This window comes from Lepus europaeus, chromosome 16 (assembly GCF_033115175.1).
Source record: "Lepus europaeus isolate LE1 chromosome 16, mLepTim1.pri, whole genome shotgun sequence".
In the NCBI taxonomy this organism is placed as follows: domain Eukaryota; kingdom Metazoa; phylum Chordata; class Mammalia; order Lagomorpha; family Leporidae; genus Lepus; species Lepus europaeus.
The window spans coordinates 49,877,410-49,896,146 of NC_084842.1; the positions used below are offsets into that span (position 1 = coordinate 49,877,410).

Consider the following 18,737-nt stretch of genomic DNA (forward strand, 5'->3'; position numbering starts at 1 on the left):
CGCTTCCAAAAGGTCATGGGAAATGGAGTTAAAAGATATGCTTATATCACTTCTTGGCCTTTGGCTAAGATCAAGTGTAAAATATCTTATTTTGGTGCAAAAATTTTGAAATCTATACCTGTTTTTTCATAATAAACATTTTCTATGAACATTTTGAAGACCCATCCTATGGATGAATTTCAAAAATGTTGGCAGCATATTAAAACTATCTTTTAACTCCACTTTCTATGAGGCAGTTGAAGTACTCTCATACAAAACACAATAATTCTTTGGAGTTCCCAGTCTAATAGGGAAGACTCATCCTAAATATGTAAAAGCATGTCCATTTTTCTGAAAGTTCTGAGTTGTGCTAAGTGCTATTATGAGAAAATTTGATTACTGTGAAAGAGAACTAAAGGGCGCGAAGAGAAGAGAAAGATCTTTCAGTGTATGATGGGCACAGGTAGACTCTGGGAATGTCGCATGTAAGCTGAGACCTGAAAATAATAGAGAGCCAGCCATGTAAAGGAAGAGCCAGTGGCAGACTGGAAAGTTCTTTCAGGCCAGTGGAAGAACACGGGCAAAGGCCTCAAGGTCACGAAGTAGATGGTGGTGGAGTCAGGGAGGTAAACACAGAGCAGGGGCAGGGCCAGCCCAGGCAGGACATCTTGAGAGCCCTGATAAGGAACACAGAAGTTTTTCTCTAATTATAAAAGAATATAAATAGCTTTTAGACTGAGGGGTGACTTGATACAATAAAAATAAACATATTTTCTATGTGGAAAATGCATTGTAGGTGAGCAAGCATGGAAGCCAGCTGGAAGGCAACTAGGTCAAGAAATTTCAGAGCCTTGAACTTGGGCAGGGGTAATGGAATAAAAAGAAAGGGACAAGTGTGAGACATGTGTCAGGGGCAGAGTCAATAGGACGTTCTCACAGACTGGCTATGAGATGAGGAAAAGTGAGATTCAAACCAGAGGCACACCACCTCCCAGCCTTCCTTTGTCTGGAATTTCATCCCTCTAGGGTGGTTCTGCCCCTGTCCTCCCTGGACCACTGGAATCTGCACCTGTGGAATTGAGTCAGAACCAAACCAGCCTCCACAAGGGTGGGCATGGGTGCCTCCTTTGGTGGGCCATTGCGTCCATAGCAGGTAGCACACTGGCCTTAAGAGATGTGGCGGCAGAGTAACAAAGAGCTGGCTACCATAGAAACCACAAATGAAAAAATAGAAAAAAAACCAAAGGTCGGTTAAAAACAAATCCGGGGAATCCAGGAAAACACAGCAAGCGCCATCATGCACACAACTTTGGAATGGTTCTGGGAGTGGGGCGAGTGTGCACACACATAACTGGAAAAGCAAGTAGGGCAAAAGACATACAACAGGGCATGTGTGTGTCCCTAGCACTGTTCTTGCAAATTTCCTGTTTGAAATTATTTCCCAACAAACGTGATTTTTCAAAGAGCATGCAAGCTTTCATAAAGTTCCTTGGTGCCCTATTATAGATGACACTATAGCCTCTGTACAAGATGGGGCAGTGGTCATTTCCATCTCCAGTTGGTGCTGACAGACATCAGGAACCAGCAAAGTCTCAAAGCCCTGCCTCACAACTGGAGGCAAGTGGGAGGGTCCTCATCACTTGAGCAGATGCCCGCTTTCACCCCCAGGAAACCTAGCCAGATGAGGCCCAACTCAGGACCCGACAGCACAAGACACTACAGCCTGGGGAGGGGGGGTTGGTGGGGGGAGGGGAGGTGTGAACAAAGACAAGCAGGAACCAGAGAGCAGTGTAAAACCAAAAGCCCCTCCCCTCCAGCACCAGGAGAGTATACAAGCACCCCTCCAGTAGTTGTCAATCTAAGGACAGATGAGGGGAATACAGAGTCCATGAGAGAGCAAAGACAGCTCTTACTGGAAGTTCACACTTGGTATTCACTGAGTATTTACACAAAGCAACTACAATAAACCAGAAGAGGCCAGGTTACCTTGAAGTGACACATTTAAGGATGCTCCTCCCCCAACTCCAAAACCTACTGACATGAGTTGAAATGTAAATATGCTTTTATTGCATATTACAGTTGTAAATTTTGATTGTGGCAGCTATGCAACTACTAGTTGACTATGATGCCAATTAGAAAAACGAATGGGTGTGTGTGTGTGTGTGTGTGTAGGTGCAAGCACAAACAAGGAAAAATGTCTAAAGTAAAATATACCAAGATGTTAATAGGGATGAGATGGGTAATGTTCATCTTTATATTGTTATTTGTTGTGTGCATGTTGAGAAGGACATTTGTATTACTTTTATAATTAGGCAAAACTAAATCAATAAAGATATTTTCCTTTTGTTGAGAAAGAAGGAAATTTCATCACAGGACAAGCAAAGTGCCACACATTACTCTGAGCAAGCCTTTACTTTGCTGTCCTGTTCATGTCAACAATGGAGCAATGCTATCGCAGGGAAAACACCTTACTGATGGATTTTTTATATGTCAAATGTAGTTTCATACATTTTTGTCTGACTTCCTCAAGTACAGACCCAAAGTCTGCAATTTTGTTTGCAGTGATTCCCTAATTTTGCTATCCTGGCTCTGCCCACAGCTAGAAGATTCTCTTCTCTCTCTCTCTCTCTCTCTCTCTCTATTGGAAATTCTGCTCCCCAACTACTCTCTCTGGTGTGTCATTCTGCCTTTCAAATAAATTAATAAATAAATCTTAAGAAAAGAAACCTCAATTGTCTTTAAAGAAAAGAAACTTTCTCCCAAAAGATAGATTTGCATCTAAACTGTATTTACTTGTTTATAAATATGCACCAATGATGCGACTATGGAAAATGAGCTCTACGAACTGAGCTGAGGGACCAGGGATCATAACATTGTATAGATAATCTTGTGCCCAACTCAAAGATGCTGACTCACAATACACACACACACACACACATCATATTACTAATTTCCAAATGCCCATATTTGAAACTGAGAACAACTGTTTTTGGAAAAGATAACTTGCATTCCTCTTACTCGTCTTGAACCTGGTTGAGTTGAAAACGAGTTGTGTTCAATTCATAGTCCAGTTGTACATCTCGATCCCGAGGATCAGACTCCTTATGTCTCTCCCTATCAAATGTGTCCTGGAAACACAAATTAAAACACAGTCTGAGTTCATGAAATGACATGGGTGGATTTCCAAATCATGCTGAGCGAAAGGCAGGCACAAAGGAGCACATAATGCATGGTCCCAATTACAAGAAGTTCCAGGGCAGGCAACATTCATCTACGGTGACACAAATCAGAACAGCGGTGTCTCTGGGGGGGCACGAAGAATGCGCCGAAGTGACAGGAATATTTTATATCTCGGTGGAGGTGTTAATTACATGAGTACATGCAGTTGTCAAAATCTACCAACCTCTGAGTTTCACTCTCTATGAGGGTACTTCAAAATGTTCATGGGCAATGGACACAGGGTAAGTTTACATGGGCATGCATGTAGCCTAGTAGTTAAGATGCCAGTTAAGACATCCGCATCTCTCATCGGTGTGCCTGGGTCTCATACCAGCTCCACTCCTAAGTCCAGTTTCTGGCTAATGTGCACCCCGGAAGGCAAGAGTGATGGCTCAGTAATTGGGTTACTGCCATTCATAAAGGAGGCCTGGGTTGAGTTCCAGACTCCAAACTTCAACCTGGCACAGTCCTGACCATTGTGAGCATTTGTGGAATGAATGAACAAACAAGAGTGCTCTCTTTTTCTCTCTCCTTAGTTTTCAAGTAAATTTTTAGAAACACACTGAAATCCATACATAAGAGGAATCATCACAAAGCTCATGAAAATGCATATTATGAAAAAAGTTATGCACGGATTTCAAATTTTTTGCATCAAAATAAACGTATCTTTTAATTTCATTTTCTGCAAACTTACAAATATCCTGGAATAAATTATAAGTCAATTTTTAGGATTAAAAAAAAGACTTGGAAACATCATCTTAAATCTCTTAAATCCCAGAATAACACCCACAGGGGTGAAAAATCTGAGAAGCCTCCAAAAATCCTTGGAGGAAAGCATTACTTCATGACAACTAATTTCTGTGGAGTACTTACCATGTGCCTGGCCCTATGTAAATTGTTTCTCAGACTTATCACATTTAATTCTCACAATGATCCTATCAGGTCAGCAAAATCATTCTTTCCATCCAGCAAACAGGGAAATTGAGACATGCTTAGAACAGGCTGCCCTAACTTCCTCCCTTTTCGAAAGGAATTTATGCCTATGCGTATAAACATTTCAAAGTAAAGTTACTGATGTTTTTGTTCATAATGAGGCTGATGCCTTTCAGCAAGGTTTGGGTTTTCTTTCTAGATTGGTCTCCAACTGTTTGAAAACTCTCTCTCTCCTATGGAAACCAGCAATGTCCATCACAACTCATGACCCTCTTTGTCAGTCCACAGGAACTAAGTTTTCTTTCATCGAGGAAGTTTCAATGAGTTTTATTTCACTGTTTCAGGAAGTTAAGAGTTACCCTGTAGGTGTCCCTACCTGTAGAGAGGGCACCCTGCTGTCAACAGGCTTTCCCAGGGAAGCAGCAGTAAAGGAAGCCTCCAGCCAAGGCAGAAGGCGTGACTTGATTGTTTCCACACCATCATTGCGTCCTCCTAAAGCAACAGATAAAGCAAGTCAGCCAGAGAAACAGCTGCATCAACTCAGAGAACACAAAAAAAAGCACAAAGGGAAAAAGAAGGGAGAGCTGCATGGAAAGTCCCGGGCCACTCTCACCTTCCTGGGCTGCTGTTGTGAGGATCCCAAAGAGTTGTCCCTGTACTTTGGCCACTTGTTCAATGAGTTCAAGGCAGAAATTTAGATTCTGATCACATGAGTTGTTCTGTAAAGCCAAAGCAGAAACTATCAGTACATCCCTTTGCTCTGGGACCAGCTGAAGGTAGACAGTGGCCTCACTTGACCCAGGGGATGTCTGCGTCGGGCCGGCTCCAAGTGCAGACACTACTGTGTGCTCATCCAACACCTACCCCCCTTCGCTCCTGAACACACAGCTGAGCCCCTCTCCCAGCAGTGAGGGTCCCAGGCAGTGGCTTAGTCCATTGCACCACAACGCCAACTCCGGAACACTCTTTCTTAACGGAAGATTACTAAGTTGAGGATGTAATGGAAAATAAAGACAAAAATATGGCATGTGCAGCCTTATGAGACAGACACGAGAGTAGACAGTGACCTTGCAGTGAAATAATAGTTCCTCCCACATGGGTGAGCACAAAGTCTACTCAAGAGTCCATTGTCTGGGAAAGTCAGATAATGTTTGATAAATGAAATTTATGAATTTATTGTTGATTTAATGACATACAGTTGACATAATTAATGAATTTATTATGTTGATGTAAAAACACACTGCTGATGCAATCCAAACATTTGGAACTCAAAGCCTGAACAGCTATAGCCATTCCTTCTTCACTGAACCAGTAGTTCCTTGCTCTGGCCATCTTACACCTGCAGTTACTATAATGAACTTCGATCACCTACTATAAGTCCTTTTTCTTTTGGCCAGAGCATGTCATGGTCTAAATGGACAGAGAATAAGCCTGGGAGTCAAGCACATGTGAGTATCTCAGCCCCTCCATTTCCCACAGTTATGTGTCATCTTGCAAAAGCCACTTAACCTCTCTTAAGCCCATTATGGGAATGATATTGCCTTGCAGAGTGTTAGGAGAATAAAATAAAATAATGCACATCCAACAACTCAGAGACAGAAGAGTATTCAACAATGAGTAGCAATGAGGCAATATGTAGTACTGAAAGGAGCCAAGGACATATGAATAATGAAGATCTTGGTCCAAATTTGGATGTTCACTTACTAACGCATTACTGTAGAAAATGCATTTAAATATGAGACTCTGTCCCCTCATATTTAGGAGGTGGTTGATCTCATGAGCAAACTTAAATGCAGGCAAAGCATACAGAAGGCTCATAGTAATTAGAAGTACTATTGGGCCGGCGCCGTGGCTCACTAGGCTAATCCTCTGCCTGCGGCACCCACACATTGGGTTCTAGTCCCGGTTGGGGCGTCGGATTCTGTCCCGGTTGCCCCTCTTCCAGTCCAGCTCTCTGCTGTGGCCTGGGAGTGCAGTGGAGGATGGCCCAAGTGCTTGGGCCCTACACCCACATGGAAGACCAGGAGAAGTACTTGGCTCCTGGCTTCGGATCAGCATGGTGTCCCGGCCGCAGTGGCCATTGGAGGGTGAGCCAATGGCAAAGGAAGACATTTCTCTCTGTATCTCTCTCTCTCTCTCTTTGTCACTGTCCACTCTGCCTGTCAAAAAAAAAAAAAAAGAAGAAGAAGAAGAAGAAGAAGAAGAAGAAGAAGAAGAAGAAGAAGAAGAAGAACTATTGTAGTATTATTACTATCTGCTCCTATGCCCTGTTCAGAGCCTGGCACATAGTGAGTACCCAAAAGAATGTTTGTCAAATAACTTTGCATGTACAACCTATATAACAAGAGAGCAGACTAGGTCACACTGTTCCAGTGCTCAAGACATGTCATTACATGCTGCAACTACCCCAACAAAGACTTGCACAAGATAATCAAGTCACAATAGGGTCACTTTATCCTACTAAAGAAATACCCACACAAGGTAAACAGAGCAAAGATATGAGCTAACTATACTATCTGTAAAGCATAGAATCTCCAGATTCATTCATCCATAAATCATTGAGTTCCTATTACATATAAGCCCTGGACAGGTAGCTTTTATAATAAAGCTAGATTTAAAGAAACAAATGCTGCCAGCTATCAATGAGACCACCTTCTGGAGATATGGGATGAAGAACAAGAAGTGCATAGGCCATGATAACTATCCTGAGGCTTATTAAGTGTCCAATATGGATACTGAGCTAAAGAAGAAGCAATATAAGCTCAGTTAAGAGGGAAAGACACTGTAAGAGGAGGGCCAGCAGGTACCAAGGGCAAGGAGCAATCCTAGTAGGGTAAAGGGGTACAGGGTGCAGAGAGCAAATGTGAAAGATGTGGCCTACCACATTAAGGCTGGGGGTGTTATCTCGCCATCAAAAGACCCAACCAGGCCAGTAAGGCAGGAGAGTGTGACATGGTCAGATTTGTTTGGCATTTACAAAAATTTCTCTGGCGGGAGAAGACCAGATAAAGTTTGGGTTACAGAGACAGTCTGGAAAGGAGGTTGGCAGCTGGATAAAGGTCCTTTCCAACCCAAGTCACAGCTGAGTCAACCAGTGTACCACAGTTTGGGCAATTAAAGAATCTACAGGACCTTAAATGGAGATGTCTACCAACAGTGCTAAAAGTTATTGGGCACCTTTCTCTATGCAGCCAGGCAGCATGCCATGAGCTTAATGTACACTATTTTGTTTAATCCTCAAAACCACCCAGCAGATTGGAAGCCATCATCATCCAGAATTCAACAATGAGGAAAAATAAAGGTAAGCAGTTACAAGAAACAGTCAGGTTCTAAACGCATACCTGCAGATTCCAGTGCTGGAGTCTAGCTCTCTACCAGGATGCCTTACAGAATGAGTCTGGAATTCCAAAGAGACGTGGGAGTTGGAGGAGTGGCTAGGCAGCCTTCCATGGAGTGGAAGCCACACGCAGCAAGGAGATCACTAGGGAGAGTGGAGAGTGGGAGAGGGCTGAGGGTAAAGCAAAGTGCAATCTTGCTGTGTGAGAAGTAGCTTGGGGAATGAAAATCGAACAAAAGCAATAAGAAGTAGGATGACAACCAGGAAGAAAGATGAAGAACAGGGAAAACAAAGAGAGCCGGCTTCTAGAAGCAGGAGGCATGGCTGATTCTCTGCTTCATTCCTGCACTTATCCAATCTTCACGGAGAGGCCTACTGCACGCTAGATGCTGAGAGATAGTTTCTTGCCTTCCAGGAATTTCTACTCTAAGATAAATAGGTAAACAAAAGCAAAACAAGGTGCTACTTACTATTATAAAAGTAGACCCAGATTTCAGGGGTGAGGCTCAGAGGAGGAAAGGATAGAAGGCCAGGAAAGCTCAGGAAGGCCTTCCCCGGGCTGCTTTGAGAGCCCCAGACCTAGAATCTCTGGCTTCACTACCATACTGAGGGCATGAGTGCTGGAAATGGTAAAACCATTTGAGGTGATTCTTTTGGATGATCAAGAGCAATAACCACAGCATTGGGGGAAGTCACATCAATTCATGGAGTCTCGAACAACAAATCTTAATAAAAATAAAACAGAAAACTGAATCACAGAGAGTGAAGACAAGAGATACTGATGTAACTTTTATCTATACCTATGAGGGCTCTTTGTGCTACACTGTGAAGTGAAATGCCTTGGCTCCTGTGGCCAAGTTTTAAAAATACTACCCTTGTGCTGTGTGAGAATCACCTGTATGGGGGAAACAAGCCACAGAACTGATCCTTCAAACAATGTGTCAGTGTTGGCTCAGAGATGGGTATGAATGAAGGAGAGAAACTCAAGTTATATGCCATGTTACAGGTGTGGAACTTAAGTAAACGTCAAACATATCCAGTGGCTTCATGCAGATTGGAAAATGGTAATAATAAAAAGGGGTAAAATATTCAAGAATATAATCACCAGCAATATTAACATAAAGAAAATGTGTTCCTTTAAGTGTAACTTTAAGTTGCTAACCCCTGTACAGCAGATATAGTCTCCTTCTGTAGTCCAGATGGAAGAAATACTGAGGATGTGTTAGAAACAGAATTCTCTGGATTGCATGAAGCTACTGTGCCCATGAGTTTTTCTCCTGCTACAACAGGTATTTTTGCAACAAAGTCTTCTTGAGATCTGTCCAAACACGTCCTAGAAGCTGGCTTTCCCAATCTTGTAAGAAACAAGGGGTGCTTGAATAAGAGCAGCAATAACAGAAAGGGGAAAGTAGGTGCTATTGAGAGATATTGGATATGTAGAATCTCCGGGGCTTAATGAGCCCATTCGTGAGGCATGATGAAGAGGGAAGGTCTCGATTTTCTGAGATACCCACAGAGGGGAATGCGGTGCCAACACCCAACCTGAGGCCACAAGAGGAGGACCAGCAAGAGTGAAGGTGCTTGGTTTGCATTGCGTTTGCAGACCCTCAGTAGCATCCACATGGAGCTGTCCAATGCTATCCAGGTTAGGAGCTCTGAAGTAAGATCTAAGCTGCAGATAGATCTGGGAGTCACCAGTATCAGAAATAACTGAAGGCATAAAGTGTGATGTGTCCATTGAGCAGAGAAATCAAGGAGATAAGGACTAGATAAAGGAATTGGATGTCAGTGACCCAAAAGGTGGCCTCTAGTGCCCATTGCAGGATCAGTCATAGCAGAATATGGGGGCGGGGGTGACTTGAAACTTCTCCAAATTGTACTGGGATGGAGGAGCAAATAAGAGTTGAAGAGGCAATATGGACAGATTACTTTGTCACAGTTTGGGGAAGGAGAACAGTACATTTGTTCCCATGCTCTCAATGTAACAATTCTCTTGTTTAAACAAATAAGCCTGTCCCATCAAGCCTAAACCTTGTCTAATTTCCAGTGCTCTATAATATGCCTCTCTTTAACTCATCCAGCCTGACTTCACTTCTCGTTGTCTCCACTCCAGCCATGATCTAGCTCTTCCTTTGCATATGTGTAGCCCCCATCCCAAAGGACCCTCATTGCCCTCACTCCTGGGCAGCCTCAACCTCATCCACAGTAAGCTATTTCCTCTCACAAAAGTCTCCTCATCGGACTCTCTACCACTGGTTCTCATACCTATTCTTTTATTCCTAACCTTGAGTCATCTCCATGAAAAATCAGAGGGAAAACATGATTAATACATTTATGACTACATTAATAAAATTTGTCAACATACACTTTTAATCAACTTTCAAACTTTAGCTTGAAAAAGTATTTAAACTCATCAACTTCAATAAGAAATAAAATTATTTTCACGTTAAGAAACTTCAATCTCACACACAAAATATGCTTCATATAAAAAGAGTCTTCAAAAAGTTCATGGAGGGGCCAGCACTTGGCATAGTGGGTGAAGCCACCGCCTGTAGTGCCAGCATTCCATATGGGCGCCAGTTCAAGTCCCGGCTGCTCTTCTTCTGATCCAGCTCTCTGCTATGGCCTGGGAAAGCCAGAAGAAGATGGCTCAAGTTCTTGGGCCCCTGCACCCACGTAGGAGACCAGGAAGAAGCTCCTGGCTCCTGGCTTCAGATTGGCACAGCTCTGGCCATTACAGCCAACTGGAGAGTGAACCAGCAGATGGAAGACTTCTCTCTTTCTCCTCTCTCTCTCTCTCTCTCTCTCTTCCTCTCTCCCTCTCCTTCTCCCTCTCCCTCTCCTTCTCTCCTTCTCTCTCTCTCCCTCTGTCTCTCTCCCTCTCCCTCTCTCTCTGTGTAACTCTGCCTTTCAAATAAAATAAATAAATCTTTTTTAAAAAGTTCATGGAAATGGATATTAGGAAAAACTATGCTTGAGTTTCAAAATGTTTTGTGCCAAGCTAAACTCATAGTAGCCTGCTATAACATGTCTAAACAGAATCTAGTTTGAGGCACTAAGGATAAGAGATTTGTTTGAAAAGAATTATCAGTACAATATGAATGCTGTGAAAATTGAAACAAAAATAAACACCAAATTGATTGTGAAGCTTTGGTGGAAGGATGGTGAAGTCATTTATACTTCGTGAAAAGCTTATGGAGATGACACTCCAAAGAAATCAGCAATTTGCAAAATGGATACCTTATTTTAGGGAGAGACAAGATGGATGTTGAAGATGAAGTCCACATTGACAGACCATCCACATCAGTCCATGAGAAAAAAAGTAATCTTTGTCATGCCCTCATTGACGAAGACTGATGGTTAACAGCAGAAATACTAGCTAAATAACCCAGCTGATTGAACTTATACAATTCTGATTGAAAAATTAAACCGGAGCAAGTTTTCTGCTCCGTGGGTGGCAACTGTTGCACCCAAAACAGATGCCGACAAGAACAGAACTTTCAGTGGACATTTTAAACCAATGAGATCAAGATTCTGAAGCATTTCTTGAAAGAATTGTAACAGGAGATGGAAATGGCTCAACCAGGATGACCCTGCAGACAAAGCACAACAAAGCAACCAAGAGGTGGTTCAGTCAAAGCAAAGGCAGACAGGTCAAGAGCAAAAGTCACGGTCACAGTTTTGTGGGAAGCGCAAGCCGTTTGTGCTTATTGATTTTTTGGAGGAACAAGGACTGATCCCATTGGCTTATCAGGAGAGTGTTCGGAGAAAGTCAGCCGAGGTCCCAGCAGGAAAACACCCAGAGAAGCGTCCCTGGAGAGTTCTCCTCCTCCTCCACAAAGCTTCCGCTCATGTCTCTCATCAAACAAGTGTGAGAGTTTTGATGGGAAACCATCAGGTTGCCTTTCACAGTCCCGGTTTGGTCCCTTCCGACTTCATTTGCTTCCTGATCTTAAAAAATATTTGAAGGGCTTTCAGATTTCTTCAGCTAATAATATCAAAAAGACCATACTGACATGGCTAGATTCCTAGGAGGGCCTTTGGTTCTTTGGGGATGGATGGAATGACTGATGTCATTGTCTACAAAAATGTCCTGAGCTTGATGGAACTTATGTTGAGAAATAAGGTTCATATTTTTACTCTTATCTTTTAACCTCATTCTTACAAACTTTTTGCGGCCCCTTGTATATTACTATACAATGAAGAATTAACCGAACAAAGGATTCATTACAATATTCCTTGAAAATATAAATGCTATTACAATAATAAGTGGCTTACCTAACCTTCAGAAAACAATTGTGTTACATAGAAAAGGAATAGTATTGTTATTCAGCCCACTAGAGGATTCACAGATGAGAAAGGAAAAGAGATGAATCAGCCGGTGAGTATCAGGACACCAAATAGAGGGGCAGGACTCTGTAGCCTTTGTAACTGCCCCCTCCCCTCTGGAAATTCATATATGGAAAACAAAGGTCCTAATTTCTACCCTGTGTTTTCCTCCCACTGTTGGGGATCTGTATGTATAATGTGGGGGTGGGGAAGGTGGAAGAACACGACAGGAAATGGATGCTGGAAGCAAATGGGATTTCCTCACACCTGTCCTTCCTCTGTAGGAGATAATAGATTTGTCCTGCAAAAGACCTAGGTTCAATCTTAGTGCTACTCTCTGTAGCCAAATGAGACCCTGGGCAAGTGAGCTGCCCTCCTGAGAGTTGGTTTTCTCATCTGTAAAATACAGAAAATAAAACCTTATTTCACAAGTTTTTATAAAGCTTAAAGGCAATAATGTATGAAGGGTACTTTGAAAGCTTTCAAGAGTTCTTCAAATGCTGGTTTTAACAGGCTATGGTTGTTCCTCTAAGGGGGAAGCAGTCCCATATACAGATAACCTTTTAAGCAGCTCTATCCCTAAAAGTGGCCCTCTCTTCTGCACTATGGCTGACTTTACCCTAACAACATTACCTCAACAAGGAAGATTTCAAATCAAAGTGCCAAATTTTAGGTATAAGAGAAAGGCTATGGGCCGGCGCCGTGGCTTAACAGGCTAATCCTTCACCTTGCAGCGCCGGCACACCGGGTTCTAGTCCCGGTTGGGACGCCGGGTTCTATCCCGGTTGCCCCTCTTCCAGGCCAGCTCTCTGCTATGGCCCGGGAAGGCAGTGGAGGATGGCCCAAGTCCTTGGGCCCTGCACCCGCATGGGAGACCAGGAAAAGCGCCTGGCTCCTGGCTTCGGATCAGCGCAATGCGCCGGCCGCAGCGGCCATTGGAGGGTGAACCAACGGCAAAAAGGAAGACCTTTCTCTCTGTCTGTCTCTCTCTCTCACTATTCACTCTGCCTGTCAAAAAAAAAAAAAAAAAAATCCTAAAACTAAAGTCAAGATTATAAGATTATAAGATACAAGGTCAACATGTAAAACACAATCATATATATAACATATACACATGTATCTATAAATAAAAACTTAAAAAAAAAAAGAGAGAAAGACTATGGACATCCTCAACAGCTGCCAAGGTTTCTATTTTGGCTTCTCCATTAGCATTTATAATGTCTTAACCTATAATTAATATTCCTGCTGTACTCCTTTCATCATGTATCTCCTTTGAAAATAAGAAAAGACAAATTCAGAAGTTAACGGCCTTTCTAGTAAACATATTCTGCCTTGAAACTTTGCAGCCACAAATTCATCAATAAAACTGTGAAAGAAAGAATAACACCAATTAAATGTGCCATCCACTTGCCCACATCTCTCAGGATCCCTTACAACTGGAGCCACATAACTAATTCTGGCCAAGGGATGATGGTGGGAGTGAGCGCTGTGTCTCACTTAAGGGCAGTGCAAGTTCTTGCCTCACTCTTCCCTGCAAAACTTCAAGTCCTGTGATAACATGGCAGCTCCAAAGACAAAGGGCAACTGCACCAAGCAGGAGCACTGCTACCAGACTTTGCATAAATGAGAAAAATAATGTTCCACTGAGACACTGAGGTTTGGGGATTTATTCATTATTCCATCTAGGTCTGGCTAGTACAGAGATAAAAGTCCTAAAGGGAAGAAAAAAATGTTCTCTGTAGTTTTACTAATTGGATTGAATCCTCAAAAATATAAAAGTATGTTGACTAAGGAGGAGGGGCCAAGACAGGCGTGGAGTCTGTTTGAACACTCCATAGCAACACAGCAGCCATAACAACCTTTTGTATTAGGAACCAGGCAAGTTTTGGCAAAGAGGTGGCTTCTATTTCAACCACAAAGACTATTCTAAAACAAGCAAGAGAGACACTTCTTTAAGATCTCCTTTCTATGCAAAGATATTTAATGCAGTTTTTAATGCACAGGTTTCAATAACAGAACAGAAGAAGAGTATTGTATGAGGACGTCTTGCATTACTAACTTCCCATCCTTACTCACAGATTAAATCATCAAAAGATTCTGGGTTGTAATGTCCTGCTGTCTATTATTTACTTCATGAAATATATCTTATTCTGTCTAGGGGATGGAGTAACCAAGGGCATAGTAAGTTACCACCCCTTACTACTATAATCATACAGAATACATGGATTTTTTTTTTTTTTTTTTTTTTTTTTGGACAGGCAGAGTTAGTCACTGAGAGAGAGAGAGAGAGAGACAGAGAGAAAGGTCTTCCTTTTCCATTGGTTCACCCCCCCAAATGGCCACTACGGCCAGCGCACTGCACCGATCCGAAGCCAGGAGCCAGGTGCTTCCTCCTGGTCTCCCATGCGGGTGCAGGGCCCAAGCACTTGGGCCATCCTCCACTGCACTCCCAGGCCACAGCAGAGAGCTGGACTGGAAGAGGAGCAACCGGGACAGAATCCAGTGCCCCAACCTGGACTAGAACTGGGGTGCTGGCACCGCAGGCAGAGGATTAGCCAAGTGAGCCGCGGTGCAGGCCAATACATGGATTTTTAAAACAAATCTCAGAGCATGTCACCCAAGTTAACTTGCCGTTCTACAGGACCCTGGGAGAAACAAATGCATCTCAGATGGAGGTGGGATTCAACTCAATGCCGACCCCCTCCAGGTACTGTTAACACTGTCAGGTTAATTTCTCTTCTCACATTAACATCTCTATGGATCATTTAGGGAAGCAGAATTCAGTTCTGCATAGGTTACTTGAGCCTTTTGCACAGTTGATCCAGAAAATCATATGGATGTTGTACAATAAATTGGGGCATTTGGGACAGCCTACACTGACATGAATCTTAACGACCATTCTCAGAGTCTTTGCTCTTGTTCACTAAATGTACCAGCTAGTTTAAGAGACGTTGATTCATACAATTTCCTTAAGTGTCACTTAGTTCGCCTATTGTCCCTAGAGTTTTCAATATCCCCATCAATCATAGGACAATTAAGGGGAATCTTTCTAGAACTGAAGTCAAACTGGTCTGCTTTCTGCGGTTTCTTCCCACCACCCGCAGGATAAAGTCCAGACTCCTTAACACACCACTCAAGGCGCTTCCCAACCTGGGCCCAACCACCTTACCTATTCAGCGTCATCTCACGCCACTGCCTGCCCTGGACTATTCGCAGCCCCGCTAAACTGCTAGCAGTCCCCCTAAACTGCACACGCCGCTTGCCCCATCCTTCTTCCTCTTCACCAGCTGCAAGTTCATCATTAACATGCAGCTCACTTTCCTATTCCTAGCACCTAGCACAGACACATCAGAGGCAGAGAAAATGTGTTTGTTGAAAATCACTGAATAATGTACGTTGTGAAAATTATGAATAGTGTTTAACCCACCAAGCAGAAGCTCAGGAACTGAGCACTGACTCTGCATCACTTAAATGAGCTGGCAGTGTCTGTTGCTTTTAATATTTGTTCTCGGGGGCAGGAAGGGGACTCATAAAATATTCCTCAATGGAATTTGGAATTTTTAAAAGTAATCTGGCAAGAGGTACTTCTTCCCTGGACCTAGAAGACTGTTAACTGTTGTTAAGATTAGAAGCCAGCCACCAGAGGTGGGCATTTAGCCTATGGGTTCTGAGATGCCTGCCTCCACACTGCAGTGCCTGGGATGGTTCCCGGCTCAGGCTCCTGACTGCAGCCTAATGTGTACACTGGGAGACAGAGTCCCTGCCACCCGTGTGAGAACCCTGAATTGTACTCTGGCTCCAGGCTGCAGCCGCTGCCCAGCCCTGCCTATTGCCAGCAGATGAAAGTGTTCTCTCTCTACCTCTCAAATATATATAGGTCAAAAATAAACAACAACAGAAAAAGGCTTTGGGGGAGGTAATTCTATTTTAAAGAATTTACTGTCTGATGCATAGGTGCATATATGAGGCTATATTCCAAAACTCCACAGTTGATATCTGAAATTGAAGATAGTAACAAACGCTATAATTTAATGCCTTTTCCATCTTTGCAAAGCACTTATCGTGCACTGTGGCCATAACTTTTTCAGTTTGAGGTCTGACTGTAAAATGACCACTCATTCATGTTTCCTTCTTCACAATTTCAGACAGAAGATTCATTCCTACCATAGATCTTAGCAATCTCAGTATATCTTGTCTCTTTCCTTACTAAACTGAGAACTTCCAGTTTTTCACTTAAAGGAAGGACTTTACAGCTTCTATTAGGCATATCTGAACTGCCAGCCTCACTACTCTCTGGGGCCATGATTAAGTAAAATAAGGGTCATCTGAACAAAAGCACCGCAATAATGTGACAGTTGGTGTGGTAAACAAGATGGCTCTTCTGTGACTACCAAGCAGGCAAGTGTATCCGGCGTGGAATCCGGCGTGGATACACTAGACAAAGGGACGAGTCACATACCGGGTGGGAAGAGGTGGGACAGTACAAGATTTCACCATGCACTTCAGTACACTGCACAATTTAAAATGTATGAATTTTGTTTCTGGAATTTTCCATGTAAAGTTTTCAGCATGGGTAAACAAAACTGTTGAATACAACATCCTGGCTGGTACAGGACTACTGTCTAGACTATAATGAAGCAGATCCTACAGCACAGCTAAAAGGTTATGAGATGGACGTGATGGCAGAATTAAGGCAGGGGTGATGGGACCAGACAAGAAGCAAATAACATGAGGGAAATGTGGAAGAAAAACTCAATAAGGTCTAATTGTCAATCGAAATAACAGTTAATAGGATGAAAAAAATGTATATTATGTTTTAGAATTAATCTAAGTACCTATTTTCCTTGCTAGTAACTTTTTCCCAGTGGGGTGATTGTACTCACATTCTTAATTCTAAAAGAGTATTATATAGCTTTTTTATTTTGCTCAGTAAATTAGGACTAAACCAAGGTGGTCACAGCAAAATCAACCCTCCACAGTAAACATAGGTTTAATAAACAAACATGGTATTCTACAGCCAACATTTTAACAAATGTTTGCTGTAACGAATATTCTTCTTCTTCATCCATGGTTTCAAGTCTCTGAAACTAAAATAAACAAACAACAAAAAACAAATCTGCAATTTTACAACAAAGTGCTTAGCAACTGATCAGAACTCAAACTCCTTATAACAAGATTCAGAAGAAGTTTGGATGTGCCTTAAATTGTATGGTAAGAAATATATAGATATTTCCTCATCCTCTCTCTTGAGCTACACAAACACTAACTGCTAAAAACACTTCCATCCTTTCACTTATGCCCCAAATTGGAAACTGGCTTCAAGTCCTACTGCAATTTTTAAATTATTTTTACAAATTTATTCATTTTCATTTTATCTGAAAGGAACAGAGGCAAGGAAAGAGGCACTGACAGACAAGCAGAAAGGAAGAGATTCTCCATCTACGGGTTCACTCCCCAAATGCCTGCCAAGCTAGGGCTCAATCAGACCAAAGAACAGAGCCAGGAACTCAACTCAGGTCTCCCACGTGGGTGGCAGGCACTCAAGCTTCTGAGCCATCACTCCATAAGCCTTCATCCACTATCTCCCAGGGTACACACAGCAGGAAGCCTAATCAGAAACAGAGGAGCTGGGACCCAAACCAGGCACTCCAACATGGGGTGAGGGTATCTAACCCCTGCACCAGGTGTCCACTCCTCAATGCAACTCTAATAAAGGCTTAATGGGGTACTTAGTCATCATTGTAAATTCTACACTGGTTATGAGATTTTTGAGAAGGGAAATTAGTCAAAGAAACTGAGAGTCCAGCATTCATTCATCATTAAGTATTTGTTGAACATCTAGCAGGTGCCAAGTATTGTTCTACAGTAGTGAGTAGCACAAGGCAGAACTCTCTGCCCTCTGAGTTTACATTCTAGCAGAGAGGATAGGGAGACTGATGATAAAATAAATTATTATGTAGGCATAGGTACTGGGCAGGCAGTGTGGCATATTGGGTAAAGCCACCACCTGCAATGCCATCATCCCATATGGGTGCCAGTTTGACTCCCAGCTGCTCCACTTCCAATCCAGCTCTCTACTAAGGGCCTGGAAAAAGCAGCAGAAAGATGGTCCAGGAATCTGGGCCCTTGTCAACCACATGGGAGACCTGGATGAAGGTTCCTGCACCTTAGCTTCAGCCCAGACCATTGTGGCTATCTGGGGAGTGAACCAACAGAAGGAAGATCTTTCTGTCTCTCCTTCTCTCTCTGTAACTCTTTCAGATAAATGCATAACTTTTTATTTTCAACTTTTATTTAATAAATATAAACGTCCAAAGTACAGCTTTTGGATTACAGTGGATTTTCCCCCCCATAACTTCCCTCCCACCGCAACCCTCCCATCTCCTGCTCCCTCTCCCATTCCATTCACATCAAGATTCATTTTCAATTATCTTTATATACAGAAGATCAATTTAGTATATATTAAGTAAAGATCTCAACAGTTTGCACCCACACAGAAACACAAAGTGTAAAGTACTGTTTGAGTGCTAATTCTAGCATTAATTCACATTGAACAACACATTAAGGACAGAGATCTTACATGAGGAGTAAGTGCACAGTGACTTCTGTTGTTGACTTAACAAATTGACACTCTTGTTTATGGCATCAGTAATCTCCCTAGGCTCTTGTCATGAGTTGCCAAGGCTATGGAAGCCTTTTGAGTTCGCTGTCTCGGATCTTATTTAGACAAGGTCATGGTCAAAGTGGAAGTTCTCTCTTCCCTTCAGAGAAAGGTACTTCCTTCTTTGATAGCCCTTTCTTTCCACTGGGATCTCACTCACAGAGATCTTTCATTTAGGTTTTTTTTTTTTTTTTTTTTTTTTTTTTTTTTTTTTTTTTTGCCAGAGTGTCTTGGCTTTCCATGCCTAAAATACTCTCATGGGCTCTTCAGCCAGATCCA

The 18,737-nt window shown here is 42.5% G+C and overlaps 1 protein-coding gene across 5 annotated transcripts in view; it reads right to left on the reverse strand.

The window, feature by feature from the left end:
- Positions 1 to 18,737, reverse strand: part of SPATA18 (spermatogenesis associated 18) — a 41,183-nt gene that overhangs the window by 18,645 nt on the left and 3,801 nt on the right. For all 5 annotated transcript variants that reach the window (XR_009868189.1, XM_062213068.1, XM_062213065.1 and 2 more), the window contains exons 2-4: positions 4,745 to 4,850; positions 4,508 to 4,623; positions 2,998 to 3,107 (exon numbers count right to left, since the gene is read on the reverse strand). Coding sequence is in view for 4 of the 5 variants with exons in the window: in XM_062213068.1 (XP_062069052.1) it covers positions 2,998 to 3,107; positions 4,508 to 4,623; positions 4,745 to 4,850 (332 nt within the window). In the remaining variant the exon portion in view is untranslated. The remainder of the gene's footprint in view (positions 1 to 2,997; positions 3,108 to 4,507; positions 4,624 to 4,744; positions 4,851 to 18,737) is intronic.